The sequence below is a fragment of the Carettochelys insculpta genome, chromosome 10 (assembly GCF_033958435.1).
Source record: "Carettochelys insculpta isolate YL-2023 chromosome 10, ASM3395843v1, whole genome shotgun sequence".
In the NCBI taxonomy this organism is placed as follows: Eukaryota; Metazoa; Chordata; order Testudines; family Carettochelyidae; genus Carettochelys; species Carettochelys insculpta.
The window spans coordinates 48,875,395-48,895,594 of NC_134146.1; the positions used below are offsets into that span (position 1 = coordinate 48,875,395).

The 20,200-nt window shown below is 48.6% G+C and overlaps 1 protein-coding gene across 3 annotated transcripts in view; it reads right to left on the reverse strand.

The window, feature by feature from the left end:
• Window positions 1-237: 237 nt before the first annotated feature.
• Window positions 238-20,200, reverse strand: part of PCYT1A (phosphate cytidylyltransferase 1A, choline) — a 30,503-nt gene continuing 10,540 nt past the window's right edge. For 2 of the 3 annotated variants that reach the window (XM_075004273.1, XM_075004274.1), the window contains 7 exons: window positions 14,754-14,853; window positions 12,024-12,140; window positions 10,390-10,541; window positions 8,678-8,756; window positions 5,907-6,049; window positions 5,154-5,342; window positions 238-4,517 (listed from right to left, as the gene is read on the reverse strand). In XM_075004273.1, the coding sequence (XP_074860374.1) occupies window positions 4,311-4,517; window positions 5,154-5,342; window positions 5,907-6,049; window positions 8,678-8,756; window positions 10,390-10,541; window positions 12,024-12,140; window positions 14,754-14,853 (987 nt within the window). In that variant the 3' untranslated portion in view covers window positions 238-4,310. Of the gene's footprint in view, window positions 4,518-5,153; window positions 5,343-5,906; window positions 6,050-8,677; window positions 8,757-10,389; window positions 10,542-12,023; window positions 12,489-13,672; window positions 14,653-14,753; window positions 14,854-20,200 lie in introns of those variants that run through there. The other variant, XM_075004272.1, reaches the window with a different exon arrangement.

Consider the following 20,200-nt stretch of genomic DNA (forward strand, 5'->3'; position numbering starts at 1 on the left):
AAAGCAGCATTAACCAGCGCTGCACAGGGCACATTTGGTCAGCAGCTCAGGACCAGTTTTGCATACACAAGGGGAATTGGTGGGAAATCTCCTACGAAAGGCTGCGACTTCAGGAGTTGTCTGGGCATCTTTTTATCTTGGGCCTTTTCGGTAAGGAAACCAGGAAGTCAAGGGAGATTAGAACCACTCACATCAACCAGAGACAAAAATATCTGGCACAGTTTGACAAGGGTCGGGTAAAATTACTTTGCGTTTATTTGGCGAACCATAAAAGCCAAAACCCAATTCGGAACAAGCCAGTAACACGCACACAGAGAAACCGATACAGTTAACACTGATTGAGGGGAGACACATCCCAACGAGAGGAGTAAAGCACCACACCAGTGTGTTTCAAGTACGACAGCACGCTGCCCTGCTAAGACGACAAACATCTCAAAGCTCTAGGGCATCAGCCAACTTGGGGTGATAGCACGGGTGGAAAGCCCTGCTTGCAACCTGGCAGTCTGATCCACCATTCCCTCAAGCTCCAGTCACACCTTCACATAAAACCTTATCCAGTAGCGTTTCCCAACAAGGTAAGTGCCGTTTCAGTGAACAGAAACGTAACCGTTGTTTAAAAAAAAAAAAAAAAAAAAAAAAAATCAGGAATTTAGAACAAATTCCAACCCCGCCCCCCGTTGTTTCAGGAAAAAAAAAAAATCTGTGCACTGATCTCATTCGAAAGGACAGAAAACCAAACCACCAATGAAACTACTATTCTGGTCGAGACACAGGCAGGTGACAGCATCTGAGAAAGTTAACTCGCCGTGACTTACAAACCAGCCCAGTTTCACCCAGCTGGCTCTGCTCTTGTGACGGGTAACGTATTGCTGAAAATACTCTCGCTTGATAGATACGGCTTTCTGGGGGGTCAAACAGCAGCTACGGCCACCACGTGCTCGGTGTACCTGACCATGTGCAAAAAGAGGGGTTCTGTCCTCTCACTGGACAAGCTGGTCCCCACTCAATATGTGAGAGGAAGGCAGGGGATGGGAACACTGTTAAAAGCCACAAGAAACAAGTGAGGAGGGGGGTTGCATACTGGCTTCCCGCACAAGGTCCCACACCAGCATGTTCCGGATATATGGTTACAAAGAGGAGGGAAAGAACATTGGCAGCATTAGCTGCACTAGCCCATGCTTTGAGCTACAAATGGGCTCTCTGTGTGTGTGGGGGTGGGGGGGGTTAAATCATTGTTCAAGTTTTATGGGACTAGACTCTTTAATGGACAGGTTCCCCTCGTCCTGCCATGTGCTTGAGTAACTTTCTTCTGAAGTTCACGTGAGACTGAATGCCAGTATCACAGCTTCTTAAGCATCCGCATAATAGCAACAGCAGCACTGACTACGCTCATCCTCTGCCTATCTTCTGCTGTACTTTTTAGCATCACTCTTATGACCCTGTTCCATGTGGCCTTTGTGATGGCTTGCTTCAAAGTCAGCAGACCCATGCACGAGGGCAGAAAGGGTTCAAAGCTGCAGCTCATATGGTCTTGCAGAAACAGACCCATATGGATTAAATGGTACCAGGTTCCATCTTACTGCGCAAATTCTCCATGGAGATTGTTCTCTTAATGAAGGAGAAACATGAGTTTCTCTTATCCCTCTACTCTGCAACTTTCTCGCCAGGGTTTGATCCTAAGGAGACCCCATTCTGACGCTTGTTAGCAGTGGTTCCAATGGAGGCGGGGTGTTGAGGATAGGCTTGGAAGAGAAGCATAGAATGAAACAGTCAAGCGATTATGAGGAGGAAATGATCCTGCCCCTTCTGGCCCCCACCAATCAGTACAAGGAACTCTGCTGTGCTGACGAAGGATTTCTGGCACTCAACTCATGCAGCAACAGGCATGAAGTGTGCCAGATGGTGGCGTTCAGACAGTGATGCAATCTCTCTAAAAGCCCTGATAAACACACTGATTTGGGACCGGGGTGTCCAATTTAATTTGCAAAGTGCAAGGGGGAAAGCAAAGCTTGTGGGTTACAAGAAATGGCTTCGATATTCCTAGTTGCAGGCAATCAACATGCCCCAGCTGCACAAGTGACCCACACCATGCAGAGAAACCATGCAGTCACTTCCCTGTGCGGGATCCCCCCCTGGGGTGACCCAGCACCATAAGCACCCTCATCATCGCACCCCGTGTTTAACATGACTGATCATCGCCCAGGCTGCCCGGCCTAACGTTTGTGATTAGGGTAAGGAAATACCAGACTCAGCATCTGTGGAAGTAGAATCCATCTACTGATGAATCATCATGTAAGTGGGAAAGTTATGTACATTGTCTTCTACTGCTCAGACGCCAAGAACTTAAGAACCACTTGCCTCTCGCCATTCCGGCTCAGAACTACGCAAGTGTCTCTCCAGCTGGTCTACACTTATCAAAACCTTCCGAGAGCCACAGCCACTCCTGCTGGGAGGAATCACTTGCACGGTCATGGGAAACGGAGACTCTCCTTCCCCAGTACTAGCTCTGGCTTTGCTAGAAACATAAAGGTGGGCGAGGAATCAATGCAACCAAGCTGCATGGAGGACAAGAGTATACACCAAGCCCTGCAGGTGGCATTGCTTGACCAAATGCTGAGGAAGAAGTAGCCCCGTTTAGGTGCAGGATGACCATGGTCTATACAAGCGCATTAGGATGTAGCAAGGCTCGAGCATCTGCCTTTTTGTCTCCACAGAATCTTTGTTTCCCAGGTCATACAATGCGGGTTTTAAAACCTGCAGACTTTGTCCAGGAGACTCAGCCTGACCTTGTTGCCTGTTTGCAACATTCAAGAAAGCTCTCTCCAAAGAGGGAGATGGCGGCAAGGCAAACTCAGGCACTAAAGCAATTTTGGGAGTTTCATGGCTGCGGACATGGCACCTCTACTCCCTGACTGCTGGCTTCCAGGATACAGTGTGTCAGAAGACCCACGACCTGCCTGCCCAAAGGACTTCCCTTGGGCAAGCACAGTGTGGGGAACTCGATGCTTGACACCATGCCACAGACCTTACCCAAGGGGCCTTTAAAGCGCAATATAAATATTTATTACACGGTGAGTAGCAAAGCGTAACTGGACCACGATTTCAAACGAACAGTTAAAAAGACTGTTGATGCTATTTCTGCACTCCCAAAGAAACAGCCCATGGAGAGAGACCTGCATTTAACGCACAGAGGATTTGACTCCTAACCTAAGAACTGCGCACATCGAAATGGAGGAAGAACAGGCCACGAACATTCTGAAGAGCTCTCTTAGCAGGGCCTTTCCCCCAACGGCCTGCGAGAAATCACAGCTCTCCGTCTCTCAGCGCACCGTGACGTAAACGAAGACTCCACGTGCAAAGCAGAGCACCCAGAGTGGATGTTTGGACAGACGGACATACGTGGGGAACACCAGAGCGTGGGGGGAGGTGCAAAGGCAGGAGAGGACCTTTCTGAAGGAGCCAGCATATTTGTTAGTGCCTCGCTGAGCGTGTGCGCGTACGAACGCAGAAGGTGATACTCCTTCCTCACACAGCAACTGAAGGGCAAAATAAGGTTCTTAGCCTGAGACTTAGTGATTCTTTTACGGGCTTGAATGGCTGCTTGAGCGCTCGAAAAGCCATTTCTTTGCAGGATCAGGCCCAGAGAGATGCATGGTGCAGGTTTACTGGACTTTACAGAATGGCCAGTGACCAGTTCTACAGTGGCAAGTCTTCTCAGATCGTGAATTTCCCAACCGGGAGACATGGGGTGCAGGAACCTCAGCTGCAAGGTCAGGATGCAGCGAGCTGGGTACATTCCTCCTGATTCCAGTGCAGTACAGACGTCTCTTTAGAATTAAAAAATAGCTCATCTACGCAGCCACATCCTGCACTCTCCCAAGTTCACACCATCCTAGGACCTGGTGTGTCCATCATTCAAGAAGTTCAGCAGCGATGGAGAATCCTGCTGTGGGACAATGGAAGACTGCCGGGGGTCAAAGCAGCAGACAGAGGGAAGGGTCTGATTAACTCTTCTCCCCACAGCGACCTTGCCCTGCCTGGCGGCGGCTTAACAGGGCAAGGACTCCAGTGCCACCTTCTTTAAAATACTCTAAAAAAAGAAAATAAAACCCACTTTTCTCTTGGAACCCATTGGAAGGTAAACAATAAAAAGGGGCCGGGGTGAGGGAGAACATTTCCCAGACAGCAGCCCTTGCTCAGAGCAGATGGTGCCTCTTGGAGGGGCCTCAGCAACCATGTTACTATTGCGCTCATTTCAAGTTCCCCTTGGGTTAGAAGCTGGAATTCGGCTCTCAGTGAATCAGTGTCCCCTAGTCCTCCTCATCCTCGCTGATGTCGTAGGCGACTGTGGACTGGTTCCTGGAGAAGTTGGCCGGCGAGGAAGGAGGGCTCTTGGTGGAGAAGGGCCAGCGGAAGGAGGGAGAGGGGGAGCGCTCATGCGTCGGGCTGCTGCTGGGGCTCTGTTTCGGACTGATGGCCTGCAACATCCGGCCTTTGCCCTCCTTCAGCATGTGCTTCTAGTGAGGGGAGGAAAAGAGGAGAGAGATTAATGATGGAGCTGGCAGCATGTTAGATGGTGATGGGAATAGGTGCTGGAGACAGCACTTAAGTGCACTTATGGCTGCTCTGGCCCATGGACCCTATGGAAAAATCTCCACTTGCAAGGGCACAAGCTTTCGCTGTACAGGCTCAGCGGCCATCTGGTCACACACTTGCAGCACGCAGCTTTAGCAGGGCTGTGTAACAGATCAGGACTGTCTCACCACTGGGCTGGAAAGTTACCCCTCTCCCATGGCTACTTGATGACAGGTGTTGGGCCAATTCTCGGGGAATGGGTGTTCTGAACAGAAAGCCACCGGGGCGGCTGGCACTGTGTGGCATCCCTGCTGGTCTTCTCAGACAGGCCAAGGATAAGTGACCCTTGCAGACTGAGCTACCTTCTTGGTCTCCAGCAAAGCCCCATCTTAACACATGATGTCTGCTGGAGCAGACAGTCTAGGAGGGAAGCCGGCACGGCACCAGTGCTGTGGTTGGCTGGAGGGCTCCCTTCTGCAGCACTATCACAACTTCATCTCCCAGAAGCATTCACGTGTGCCAGGGTAATCCCCTGCCCACCCCGTGTCTTGTCCCCATCTCCAGGGAGAACATCTTACCAGTGCGCCTTCTGGTCCAAACATCTCAAGGAAGTTGCCAATGAATTCCCGGGATTTCTCCTCCCATTTTTGAATGAGGTCAATGCTCTTTTCCTCCACTTTCTGGACAAACTCCTTCGATTTCTCCTCCACGTCCCTCACCCTCTTTTTCACCTTGTCCACACGTTCCTGCAGGTGATATTTCTTCTCCTGCGGAAGCAAACACCACAGAGGGAAGCATCAGGACATGGAGCATTTAGATTTTTACCTGTCCCCACAGACAATTCACTCTCACTTTTTTAGGATTTAGAGAGGAAGACAGTTGGCTGGTGGTAACACAAGCAAAGAGCCCTGGCCTTACTGCCGAGCAGCCAGAGGTTCCCGCACACACCACAGCCACAGTTAGGAAGGCATGACGTTTCAATCAAAAATACCAACTACACTCTGCAACCTGCACCGCTAGCTGCCACAGCACAGTACAGAACAAGGTGCTGTTGTTACGCAGTCACGCTGCTGACAGGCAGAAAACAGACAATTTAACCAAGATTGTGACTCCAATTTTGTTGGCATTGAGTCTCTTCTGCAGGATTAAAAGGGGGAAAATGATCTGATAAGGCCCTATTGTCACAGTGTGTGGGACTATTTAGCCCTGCAATTTATTATTCTATCTGTATTGCAACATGTCCCAGAGGCCTCGGTCAGGATCAGGCTCCCACTGTGCTGGGAGATGGTCCTCACCTGGGAGAGTTTACAGTCAAACCCCTGGAGACTCACGTTTATGAAGCTGACATTCAACTCCTTGGCGGTGTACCCCCTCTGCAGGTTCCGTCGGGCATAGACATCATAGTCCCGTACAATTCGGGTGATTATATCAGACGTAGAAATCCCTTCGGTCCTCTGAGTCGGTGCAAACATACCTAACACCGGGGAGGGGAGGGGGGAAGAGCGCCCAGGAGAGTCGTCAGTCAGATGGAAGGCGAGGAGCTCTTACTGACTCTCAGTACAGAGGCTGGGTATTTCACAGGCTCTTAAATGCCCAACTTCCCCTCTGTTTCCCCATTGGCCCTGTTCTATACTTTGATCCTGGAACTGCCCAGTTCTGATTTCCATAAGTCACGGTCAAAAACAGGAGAGTTCAGAGAGGAGCCGCAAGAACGATCAAAGAACTGGAAAGTCCACTTTCTAGTGATCCTGAAAGCACTCAAGCCATGTAGCTTATCAAAGAGCAGGTTTGGGGTGATTTGATTAAGTAACTGCATGGGGAACAGCAACGGGACTGTAGATGGTTTTTTAGTCTAGCAGACAAGACCCAATGGAGGGAAAGTGAAGCTAGAGCCACAGAGATGAGAAATGAAGTGGACCATTTAACAGTGAGAGTTAAATTACTCTGATGGCAATCGATTGCTGGAACAGTTTGGGGTGGCAAGGGGGAGAATTTCCATCCCTGGCCGATTTTAAATGAAGACAGGAAGTTTTTCTAAAAAATTTGCTCTCGTTCAACCCCCAAGAATGGGACTCGCAGTGGGAATTAATGCAGGGGAGTGCTCTGGTCTGTTTTCTGGAGGAATCCAGGACAGACGACCACAGCATCTAGGCTTCGAATCGATGCAAACAGCTCAGCAACTGAACCAGGCCTGAAACCTGCACTGAGAGGCACCTGCAGTGAGAGGCCGTGAAGTTTTAAGGGCGGTACAGTGATCCAAGGGTCAGCCACATACACTGGCTGGACCAAGGTTGCAGAATGCAAGTCAAGGAGATATTTCCATGGGATTCTTCTACTTTGTGCAGGTGACTCCTTGCTTACCCAAAGGTACCGATTCCATGAAGGACGGAGGGAAAATACGGCAGGTCTCCAACACACACCGCTTAACGTGCTCCCCAAAATGGGACCTTCCACCTTGGAGAACTTAGCACACTTAACAAAGCTCAGGTTGGCAGCAGCACAAATGTTATTTCCCTTCCCATGAAAAAGGCCCACCCAAGTGTATCTGCAGCCAGCTGAGTGGATGGGAAGCTGAGTCCCTCACAGACTGAGCGACCCCTGAAGGCAAGCGGGCTCCTTTGCTGGATCGCCGGAGTTCTTTCGTATAAAACCGAGCGGGAAGCTGCTCACAAGCTGGACTCGAAGCAAAGAGCAGATCTGTTACTGGACTATGAGGACGGGTTAGTGAATAGGACTAAAGGGGAACCATGACTTGGGGGAGAAGATGTTTCTAAGCAAAGTTCATGTTTGGTTGGTTTGTACTCAGTTCTCTTGGCTACCATCTGAGATGCGGTTTTAATAAGGGACTTTCCAGCACTGAGTTTATGATACTGCGCTTAGGACACCAGGACACAACAAAGCAATGGGACATGACACAACAGAGAGAGAAAGCCAGAGAAGATGCTGCATTTGTCGGAATACAAACAGCCCTGGTCGCCGTGGGGATGGATGGAGGTTTGTCACAGCAGGACAAGAGTTACAGATAGTGTGGTTTTCCTACAAGTTGTCTTTTCACCCAACTGTTGCAGTTCCTTGTCTTGTGGGGCTGGGCCCAGTGCCATGAGGTGAGCAGTAAAACCTGGCACACTGGGTTGCAGCCCATCTGAACCCCTGTTCCAGTAGGTTACTGAACCCAGCACCAGTTTTGCAGGACAGGATCTGCGGGGTGAGGGCAGACAGGGTCCCTCTCTGGGCCACCTGTCCTCACACAGCCAGGAGTAAGGTATTGGGGATGCTCCGGGTGGTTGGTGCTCTGGAGCAGAGCAAGGAAAGTGGAATTTTTTTTAACTCCATGATCAGGGAGCAGTCACCCAACACTTACATTCACCATGACTGCTCTGTGATTGGCGACAAAACTGCCAGCACGAAGTCGAGTCCTGCCCAAGAGAGAAGAGTCGCACTACAGGAGGTTTACATTCATTTAAGCCCACGAGCGGCGACACTGCAGCCTGCATTTTGCTTCTGTCAGACCAGTGCCATTTTTCACCAACAAGGAGCACTTGCTACGTTTCAAACAGAGATGCCTGGTGGCGGGCTGCTTATTGTGCTAGATCTTCGTTATCAAATGGCTACATTAGGAAAGAGCAGATCCACCCACCCTAGCAAGACTAATGAATTCAATTCTTTTTAAGAGCGACCTTAGTATCTCCTGGTCTATAAGGTGCCACAGGACTGCTTGTTGTTCTTGAAGATACAGACTAACTTGGCTGCCTCTCCGATAGCTGGTATTACAGGTTCTGAATTAGCAGCCTCTGAGATCCATGGCTTCTGCTTACTCCATGGATCACAGGACTGGCCTTGCCACCGTGGTGCAGACCTCATGTGGAAGGGTCCATCCTTTAGGCACTTGGACACCATGGGGAAGGGAACAGCAGAAGAACCTAGACAGAGGGGAGCTCAGTCTCCCTAGACGCTCGATCCGGGCCGTGCTGGCCAGTAACTGGCACCAGCTACAACCACATTTTTGCTACAAAACACCTGTACCACTAGGAACAGGTCTGAGACCCACCAGCTAGTTCCAGATGGTTAAAGTCACAGGTCACCACCACGACTTGTGCCTCACCTGCTTCTTTTATGTGTTTATAGACATCGTCACTCCCAGCAGAAGAATATGGGATGTCATCATGGGCAACAAAATCAATCTGGGAGTTGAAGAAAAGAGTTAGAATAAATCTGTCCTTGAACCCACAGAAGGTCCCTTTTTCTGTAACAGCCTGGGGATAGTTAATTACTTGCTGCTCACCCACTGTGTACTGCTAGGTGGAGAGCAAAGCAACGTGTTCTGCTTTTAAAACAAGGTTAACCCTCTGCAGCCTGGCCCTCCTGAGCAACCCTGGACAAGTCTGAGTGTATGTCAAGGAGGCAGACAACTGAGTTCGATGCAAACAGCAGTTTCAAGCTACAAACAGTTTATTATCAACAGAGTGAACTGCTGGCCTGTGAGAAGCAGCCTGGTGCCAGCAGAGGGCAATACCTCATGTTCTGGAGGAAGGTGACCAAGCTTTAGTGTGTCTGGCCACAAATCACTTCCTGACCCCTGCTGCAGCTCCCTGAAGCAGGAGATTCCATTCCCCTTATCTTAATCTACCTTATGCCAGTGTTACTACTAGCACTCATAGAATCATAGAGCACTAGAACTGGAAGGGACCTCAAGAGGACCAAGCCCTGTCTCTAGGCCATCCCCGATCGATCTGTCTAACCTGCTCTTGAATATCTTCAGTGATGGAGATTCCACAGCCTCCCTAGGCAATTTATTTCAGTGTTCAACACCCTGATAGTTAGGAAAATAAAACAGCAGTCAAGCAGCACCTTAAACTAACAAAATAATTCATTAGGTGATGAGCCACAGAATATCTCACGAAAGCTCATCACCTAAGGAATTATTTTGTTAGTCTTTAAAGTGCTACTTGATTGCTGTTTTGTTAGAATACAGATTAACGTGGCTACCTCTCTGTGATAGTTAGGAAGTTTTTCATAATGTCCAACCCAAACCTCCCTTGCTGTAATTTAAGCCCACTGCTTCCTGTCCTATCCTCAGAAGCCAAGGAGAACGATTTTTCTCCCTCCTCTTAACAACACTCTTTTAGGTACTTCAAAACCGCTATCATGTCTCCATGTCTCAGTCTTCTCTTTTCCAAACTAAACAAGCCCACCTTTTTCAGTCTTCCCCATAGTTCATGTTCTCTAGACCTCAAGTCGTTCTTGTTGCTCTTCTCTGGGTGTTCTCCAGTTTCTCCACATCTTCCTTGAACTGTGGTGCCCAGAACTGGACACAGTACTCTAACTGAGCCCTAATCAGTGCAGAGTAGAGCAGAAGAGTGACTTCTTGTCAGAGAATGACTTCTCAATAAACCTGCCAGCCTTGGGACTGGCTTCTCTCAGCGACTTCTAGTACGACGGCAGCCGCAGGCATGGGGCTTGTTTTGCGTTTACCTGCCACTTTCTTGCAGTGACCCCTTGCTCTCACAAAAGGGAACAGCAAAAAGGAGCCTCACTGGGACTGTGAGAACTTGCCCCCCCATAGATCTGGCCTCCTCCCCAAGTTGAGTACAGCTCAGATTTTGATGGTACTTGCCGTTCCAGGTTAGTTCTGCTTAGGCTTCTCACCGCCCTTACAAACGAACCCAGCCCCGTACAGCAACTCATGCAACGCGGTACGCGCCACTGGTGCAGGACACATGTTGCAGGTTCGCGGGGGCACGGCAGTTACGAGCGCACACAGCACAGGTGCCTGGCTGGCGGAAAGCCCCCAGCAACTCTGCCGTTGCGTCTTACCCTGTGCTCTGCCAGGAACTCCGGGGTGAGGGTCCAGGGCGCGTTTCTCACTACTTCGTCCACATAGCGACAGTGCTGTACTGCGTCATAGCGCTCGCTTTCGTTCATCACCGTGAAGCCCTTGAAGTTGTGGGTCAGCTCGTCGCTGCAGACTGGGGCACAGAACACAGCAGAGGTCCGTCAGTCTTCTCAATACCCACCCTGGCCCCCACCCCTGCCAGGAGCCACTACCTGACCTCCGCAGCCCGGGTGACCCCTGTGCCAAGACCCTGACAGATCTTCCAAGCTAAGCAGGCTCAGCTGCTTCAGCTAACGTGCTACAGGAGGTGTTGGGGACTTGGGAAGAGAACCCAATTTTTAACACCCAGTCTGCAACTCTCGCCCAGTAGACCACTGGTGGGAAAGGTTTGGAGACAGAGGGGGAAACGGAGTGGTAGGGAGGTAAGGAACCCTATCGAAACAATTCCACTGGTCTCCATATCTTGGGACGAATATGGCATTGTTATGTAAAATTGGGCAAGCTTCGGGGTTGACTGGCTGTCACCCAGCCCCTCTGCTGCACATCCAATGGCAGCTACAGAAGTTATCAGGTGTTCTTCCCCTTTGGGCACCAGTATTGGGAGCACAAGGCAGCTCTACGGATCACCCGTAGGCAGGACAGAGAATTGCCTCCTTTACCATGTGCTTGACTTGGGTCCAGAACACTGACCCCCTACCAAGGAAACAGCAAAACCAACCAGGTTTCCAAATTTAGAAACTAAGCTGGTGCCACCTGAATGAATCAGGGCAAACTGGAATGGGTTCCCAGCCAGTCGTCAAATTAGTCCCGTTATCAGGCCAACTAAACCACATGAAATAAAATCAACAATTCTTTATAACCTCCTTGTAATAATTTGAGAAGGCCTCAAAACAAAACAGGCCATTATCCATCTCGATGGATAAACTGCTGCTGCTCCAGCCAAACAGCTGAGACAGAGAGGGGAAAACGAGTCTCGGCTTGAAGCGAACATTGAGACTATGCACACAGATGGGACAGTTTCTTAATTTTCAACTTTCCTTTCCTCCAGGCAGAGGATCAGAATGTCCTGTTATATTACGGCACTCACTGTTCAGCTCTGAACAGCATTTCTTGATGCATAAAATTTAGATCAAAAGGTAAGACTAATGTGGTCAGGACCAACATTCCCTGTAAGCAGAGCTCTTGAACAGCTGCGCAGGAGAGAGTCAAATGCCACCCAGTTGATTGGCAGAGTGCCCGCAGCCAGCAGTGTGTCTTTCTGCAGATGGTACACACCTGCACATGCCTTGATGTATAAAATCTATTCCGCACATGGATGTCAAAAATTAGAGGGAATGCTGGTCAGGCCTGAAAGTAGTTCCTGCCTTTCAAAAAATCACTTCTGGAGTTTCACTTTTATAGACAGGGCCACTTGTCTCCTGACGCTGCACTGCACCCACCTCACTGCTACAGGGGATGAGATTACAACGTGGCTGCCCTTTGAGCTTTAACAAGTGCCAGGCCCAGGGCAAGGCACTAAGGGTGAGAGTGCAGAGGAACCGACCAGCAGCAATCCTGTCTTAGGCCAGGTTTACTATTCCTGTAAGGCTGCACAAGGCCACAGACTTCTCCTTACCTCCTACAATGAGATATGTGTTCGGGAAGAGGTTCTTTGCCTGCATCAAGGCCCGGGCATGTCCGGAGTGAAACAAGTCAAATATCCCATCAGCGTAAACCCTGACTGGTCGATCCGCTGAGCACAAAAACACAGACGTTATTCGTGGAGACCCAGTCCTGAGGGAAGCAGTTGCTGCGTGGGTCTGAGGACCTAGGGAGCCTTGGGTTCCTTGTGGGAGGAACTCAGTTGTTTCTGGAACAAGGTGTATCACCATCAGAATGTGGAGCTGTAGCCCGAAAAGGTTTGAGAAGGGAAATTGCTGGTTTGTGTCCTCTTCTGATAGGAGCCAGTGCATGGAGTGCCCGAATAAGCATGGAATGACATTCAGAGACAAACAAAACCCCCTAAAAGGCCAGGCCAGGGGTTTTCATGGGGCGAAGTGCAGCCACTCTGGGATGCGGTGCACACAGCGTGAAAGGAAACCTGAGGAAAATGGAAACATCCAACACCTTCATCCTCTGGCAATCAAATGCAGCCTCTCAACATTCTGCTCTGCACCTGATTACCCCTGCCCAAAACATTCCTGAATCTGTGTCATTTGCCCAGCTGGCTCCTGCAGGAAATCCTGAGATCATCCCAATTTCCCCCATGAGTTAACTCTCCCTTCCCCAAGCTTGACCCTCACTACTCTAGCCAAGTGGAATTTGTGCTCAGTCTGACCCCTCAATTGCTCAGGCAGGACTATTATCGAGTCAATCTTCATGGTTTCTGCTTCCCCGGTGCATTGAAAATCATCTTGAGGCAGCACAAAACAGTCCTGCTGGCCCTTGGGGGAGTCAGATAATTGCATGGAGAAACTAATGCTGAATAAAGCTTTCCCTGGATGGGGCCGGAAGGTTCATTTCCATGGGGATTAATGGTTACTTCAGCTCTCAGTAAAGAGCAGCTCATTTATTTTGACACCTGAGCTTACCCACACGTGCCTTTCTCAGCCTAAAGGATACCCAGGAGTCCATCTACTACTAAAACCACAATGCCGGGAGATTTCTTAACTTCCATTTCTGGGGCTCATGCTGGCCTCCCTTATGCAGCTGTGGGATGCTTCAGCCACCCTGGCACTTATTTCTGAATAGGTGAGAACCCAGTGCATCTGACACACCACTCTCAGGGCCAATCAAAGCCAGGCGGACAAGACTGAGCCACAGAAGAACACTTAAACTGAAGTCAGACTACCCCAGAAATAGCGGACAGCACTGATGTAGGCATGAAACTGAGGCTGGGAGAAGCAGATAAGGGAGAGATGTTAGATGGTGCAGATGAGCTACCGAGTAAAGACAATGACAACTTATTACTCACAGAGCAGATCTGGCTGAACTTGAATGTGCCAAGTGGTTCCATAGAGAAACTGAAGTCAGAGATTCAAGACCTTTAAGCCCATAATTGTGGGTCAATACACTCTGTCCCTGGTCTATGTATGGGAGAAAGGGTGTGTTGAACTTGCTCAAAGCATGGATCACAGACAGTGGGCTGGAAAGCTGTGTGCTAGCGTTTAGGCCACTCTCAATTTCACTATGCAAAGCTAAGGGGCTTCCAGAAATTCCTGAGGGAGATTGTTAAATAGGCCTCCACAGGAGTAAACTTACTTTAATTACTTTATTTCTACTTACAGAAAGAAGCGAAGTATTTTCACTATAGCTCCAGAGGTGCGGCACTTTGGAAGTCAATACAGGAACAGCAGAAGAATGTGGCTTCAAACAGGTGTTACTAGAATTGCTCTTATCATACCTTGGAACAAGACTTTGGCCAGTGAGTCATCTGCCATTCTACTCAGAGATGGGACTACAGAAATCAGCACCCTCCTATTCCTAAGAGCAGATCTGCCGGGCGTATTGACTAGTGACAGAGAGATAGCTGTGTTAGTCTATATACTATCTAAACAAAAAAGCAGTCCAGTAGCACTTTAACAAAATAATTTGAGGTGGTGACCTTTCGTGGGACAGATCCACTTCTTCAGCCCATAGCCAGACCAGAACAGACTCAATATTTAAGGCACAGAGAATCAAAAACAGTAATCAAGGTTGACAAATCAAAAAACTACAATCAATCGAGTCTGTTCTGGTATGGCTGTGGTCTGAAGAAGTGGGTCTGTCCCATGAAAGCTCATCACCTCAAATGATTTTGTTAATCTTTAAAGTGCTATTGGATGGTTTTTTTGTTTTGACTGTTGACTGTATGCTGCTGTATTCTCCAGCATCCTGTGGGGGGCACCTCTCAACACTGACACTGTTAAGGGCATTTGTTTTGCTTAGGCACCTTATGTTTGCCGTGAGACAGTGCTCTTGGCTGCTGTACTCCTCTAGATATTTAAGCTGTCTCAGTTGCCGCAAAGGAGAGGGCTAGCACGGCTACTGCTCTCCGGCTGGCTGTAGCTTTGACGCCACTCAGAAGGGTGGCTGCAAGCAAGACTAGTACTGAGGAAGGTGTGAGCTCTTTGGGCAGGCGTCACCTCTAATTAAGTGTACGTACAGCTCCTGGAACAAAAAGGCCCTGATCCCAGCTGCAGCCTCCAGGCAAACATGTAACACAAATAATAGTTACCAGGGTGGGTGTAAGCTCCTGACTAGCAAAGCAGGGCTCCTTCCACCCAGATGCCAGGAAGAATGAAACTTTCTAGCCGAGCCGGGAGAAATCCCAGACTAGCGTGCAGGTTTAGAGAACCGGCTTCTCACTTGGCTGTACAGTACTCACAGGGGGTGCCTCTGGTCGCCTCTTCGAATGTGACTCGGACGTACGGCTTACTGTAGTCCACTTCAATTTCATCTGAGAACGGAGCTGGCTCCCTCAAGCCCTACGTAATCAGAGAGGAGAACAGCTTGCAAATATGTCCACTGCACAAGCAAACGGGCAGCAGGGGAATTCGGGTAGCCTGGCAATTCACCAGCAGACACGCTGCACGAGGAGAGCCTCGTACCGAAGGCACTAAGGAGATTTTCTAAAACTAAGCCCTGCAGCAGTCTGGTGGGTGAATCACCCCATACCTATGGATGGAGAGAACTCGGGGGAGCTGAGATTATAGTTACACGCGGAATCAAGGGGAAAGTTCAGCAAAGCTCAGGATGCAGATTCCTGGCTGGTGTCACTGGTGATAGCTCTGTGGGCTACACTGAAGCTGTGGCACTTCACATCGGTTAAGGACCTGCCCCATGAGTCTTTTACCCCCAAGTCCTCAGATCTAACCACTGGACCAAACTGCCTCAGCCAAACTGTATGTTGGGACAAATCTCCCCATGCTTACAACCCGGCAGCTGTCACCACCTGAGGAGAAGCTGGCAATAGCTGGCCTGACTCTCCACGGGAAGTGTTTATAAGAACCAACCTGTAAGCCCGAGAAGGCAGGAAACAGTTGCGTTTTGTGGCAAAGCACAAAAACCTGATGGAACATTACAACCTCACACCTCCCTACCCACCCCCGCCCCCAAGGAAATAAAAAAACAACCGCCAGCAAAACCACCACATTGGTAGAGTTCATAGGGAGAACGAAGAGGCATAAAGTCCAATTATAACCCATTGGGGGACTGATCTGGCAGGGACAAAGCAGAGCATCTTGCCCTCCAGTAAGCAGCAGCTCAGTGTCAGTTTAATGGCGGTGCGGGGTCTGTGACATACGGAGGAAGGAGCGTCAGAACAGCAGATCCCCTCCCCGCCACTGGATGGCCAGGAATTAATCTCGCTAACCCCCTCTTGATTTAATCTAAACCCACAGCTGCCAGAGGTTCCTTGGCAGTTACCTCCTGCCCCACTGCGGCGTCCTGCTGTGAGCCCTGGCAGCCCTTCTGCAGGCACTGCAGTGGTCACTCCCGGCGGCAACCCTAGGCTGAAAGAGCTCTCCAGGTGCAGTGTGCATGGGAAGGCAGCACTGTGATCATTACACCACGGCGAGCTATTGCCCTTCGAACCTTTCTTTAACAAGGGTATTGTATGGAGTCTCTGGCCTCCTATGCGCCGTCTTGGCCATTACAGTCTGCACCTCGTGAAGGCCAAAGCCCCAGGAGTGCATCTCCTCGCTTCAGGGGTTCTAAATTAAACTCCTGCCTTTAATGAGGCCAAAGTAAATTTCCCCCATACAGCCTTCTGATTTCCTTCTTAACACTCAATCCCTCTGCTAGCTGGGGTTTGACTTTTTCTAATACTTCTGTGCTTGCCTCTTGTTGTGCTTTAGGCCAGGCTCTCTAAGCCAGAGCAGCGTAGTGTGTAGGGAAGGTGTTGTGAGTGTGTGTGAACAGACTGCTTGCAATTTCACAAGCACATATGCACCAGACTATCAGGAATATACAGAAACACCAGCAACTCATGCAACTAATATAACAGATCATATAAAAACCCCCTCAAAACCGCCTCTCTAGATAAAAAGGTCAGTCTTTCCACATGTAACAGAGTCAGGTTCTGCACACTGAAATACTGGATACAAGAGACGATCAGAGCAAAGCTATAAATCAATCGGCTTTTTATTACCGTATGCAGGTGAACTCTGGCACTGTCATACTCGAAATAAGCAGCCTGCTTTTCAGAGACGAGTATGAGCCAAGAGAGTATAAAGTATCTGGGTGACACTTGTGCCCTTGCAGGAACAAGGAGCCCTGCTATGAACTCCTAGGAAGAAGGCCTGTGACGAGAGCAGAGAAGTGAACTCTTCAAGAGATTCCCAGAGAGTCTACACCTCACAGAGGCTGAGGAGTTCTCCAGAGGACAGCTCAGAGGTGGCATGAGGAAATAGAAGCACAGCTCACTTTGTGCCATCTTCAGTCAGATGCCCTTACAAGGCTATGGCTACGTCTACACGTGAAGCCAACATCGAAATAATAACGTCTACACGTCCTCCAGGGCTGGCAACATCGATGTTCAACTTCGACATTGCGCGGCACCACATCGAAATAGGCGCTGCGAGGGTACGTCTACACGCCAAAGTAGCACACATCGAAATAAGGGTGCCAGGCACAGCTGCAGACAGGGTCACAGGGCGGACTCAACAGCAAGCCGCTCCCTTAAAGGGCCCCTCCCAGACACAGTTGCACTAAACAACACAAGATACACAGAGCCGACAACTGGTTGCAGACCCTGTGCCTGCAGCATGGATCCCCAGCTGCCGCAGCAGCAGCCAGAAGCCCTGGGCTAAGGGCTGCTGCCCACGGTGACCATAGAGCCCCGCGGGGGCTGGAGAGAGAGCATCTCTCAACCCCCCAGCTGATGGCTGCCATGGAGGACCTGGCAATTTTGACGTTGAGGGACGCGGATTGTCTACACGGTCCCTACTTCGACGTTGAACGTCGAAGTAGGGCGCTATTCCGATCCCCTCATGAGGGTTTAGCGACTTCGACGTCTCGCCGCCTAACGTCGAAGTTAACTTCGAAATAGCGCCCGATGCGTGTAGCCGTGACGGGAGCTATTTCGAAGTTAGTGCCGCTACTTCGAAGTAGCGTGCACGTGTAGACACAGCTTATGAGTGCAGCAACACAGAAGGTGGGGACACAGTGGTCCCCTTCTGTCTTTAGATGGTATATTCCATGGTCTGTTAATTAAAGCACAAGTATGAAAGTCAAGGAGATCAGGGTGCTATGTCCAGCTATGTGACCTGCTAAATGGTGACCTCACCCATCTGTGCCTTACTTTCCCTATCTGTAAAACTAAGATACCCATTCATATCCATTCAGGTTTGTAAAGCACTGGAGACCCTCTAATGGAAGGTGGTGTTGAAGGCAAAGTGTTGTTTGTAAATATGGAGAGGTAAAAGCTGGGGCACACAGCAGATACTTTTATAAAGCACTCTGCCCCCTTAGTGATGGTGCCACCTGTTCCCCCAGCTCTTCACTGGTATCTCAGCAAAACAAGCAAAAAGACTTTTGGTGGGGTGGTATTATTTTTGCGCTGAAACTCAGCAGTTTCCGTGCAAAATATAGACTTCCAGTGCAGTTGCTAGTGTGGTTTTTGCACAAAACCCTGATTTTTGCCCTAAAGCCTCAAGTTTAGACATAGCCTGAGGCACCATCAGCTTAATGGAGGCCGTAACATTTCAATTTTAATAAACACAAAAGGTTCTCTTGGATTGCCTACAAAATTTCCCGGGCTGTTGGAAACACAAATGCAGCTTTCTGCTAAATGTATGAGAAACAGAAAGCAAAACCCACCAAACCCACAATGAAACTAACCAGTCTACCATCACTACAGATGACAAAACAGGGTGTATAAAAATAGTTTTTAAATATATCAGATTTTATTTGGAGTAAATTAAAGAAAACCTATTTAAAATTAAATTTGAATAGACAACCTATATTAAGCCTAAACTTATTGTATTCTATTGTTTAAATTAAATAAAAATATAATATACAAGCAGTACATATTTACTGTACAAGTTTTAAAGGAAGTCAAACCAGTCATAGGCCAAGAACTTGGAACCAGAATTTGTTGAAATACTAAACCAGCTTTGGACAGACAGCAGTTTCTTCTGCAGGTGCAGAGAGAATATTTGCTTCACTTCAGTTTACCCAGTTAGTTCAAACAATGAGAAGTCCTGTGGCACCTTATAGACGACATGTATGTGACGAAGCGGGTCTTTGCCCAGGAAAGCTTATGCTCCAATAAATCTGCTAGTCTATAAGGTGCCACAGGACTTCTAGTTGTTTTTGTGGATACAGACTAACATGACCACCCCTCTAATACTTGTCAATTAGTTCAGTTCTACAACTAGATTCACTCAAAGTTGAGAAACCAACTGAAAGTTTAAAGAGCAGGAAAGCTTGTTTTCCTTTTCCAAAAATGGAGGTGCGAGCAGATGAGATCCACAAGTTCTAAAACCTCCAAGGACATGGGGAAGAGAAACAAGGTTGGCCGACATTTATTTTTAAACGTAAACCATGTGTGGCTACATTTTCACAGGTCTCTAGCACATTTCAGGTAGTTTTATTTAATTAAAAATTGTACATGCTGTTTCTGTGCATTTTAATTTAATTACAACTCCCATCCAATTGCAGCTTGACACGTATACACCACCCACAAACCAACTGGTAAATAAGAAAGAATTCACCATTTTCTGACATCATCATGTAAAAATTAAGAAACTGAGCAAGTGCTAAGCTATATAATTGCATAAATAAATGTGCATAATATATAGGCTACGTCTACACATACCCCTCCCTTTCAGAAGAGGCATGTAAATGAAGCAGGTTGAAAATGCTAATGAGGTGTCAGTATGGATATTCAGTGCTCTATTTGCATATGACAGAGCACTGAAAGTGCTGCTTTCGAATTGGAAACTAGCTGTGTAGACAAGTTTCCTTTGAAAGGAAACCCCAATTTCAAGAGACCCCCTCTTTCCAACTTTTTTGGAAAGAAGGGTGCTTTCAAAATTGGGGTTTCCTTTCACAGGAACCCCATCTACCCGGCTAGTTTGCAATATGAAAGCAGCACTTCTGATGTGCCAGGTGGCTGCCATTATGTATACGCAGTGCCTCATTTGCATATTATCACCTCATTAGCATTTTTGACCTGCTTCATTTACATGTAGCCATAGTGTGTCTCCCTAGTTACTAAAAAGTGGTACCAAATTTAGCATAAAGGCTACATTTAGCTGCAAAGCAATGTCTTAAGTATTACCAATCCATAAGAACCAATCTTGCTTTGGCTATGTCTAGACTAGAGGGATTTATCAGCAGAAGTTTTTGTCGGAAGACATCTGGCAACAAAACTTCTGTCAACAGATCGTGTCCAGATTGCAGAGTGGATCGAAAGAGTGATCTGCTCTGTCAACAGAGAGTGGCTGGACTGCCTGGCTACTCTACCAGCAAAACAGCCACCTGTAAGTGCAACAGACAGGGCTGCCTGGTGTCACAGAAGCCTTTTCTGTTGACAGAGAGCCTCCCGCAACGTCCAGAGCAGCGTTTTGACGACAGATCTCTGTTGACTGCAGCGTTCTTCCCCGTGATGAGCAGGGGATCGACGTCAACAAAAATGCTGTGTTCTGTCGACAGAATGCCCTTGGGAATCTGGATGCTCTGTGGGTTTTGTCGACAAAAGGGCCATTTTGCCGACAAACTCCTCTAGTCTAGATGGAGCCTTTCAGAAAATAACTAAAAAGTTCAAATGTGAAACAAGATGGTTTCAGGCTTGCTGACTTAAATCAATCTACCTCAAGGCAAGATATT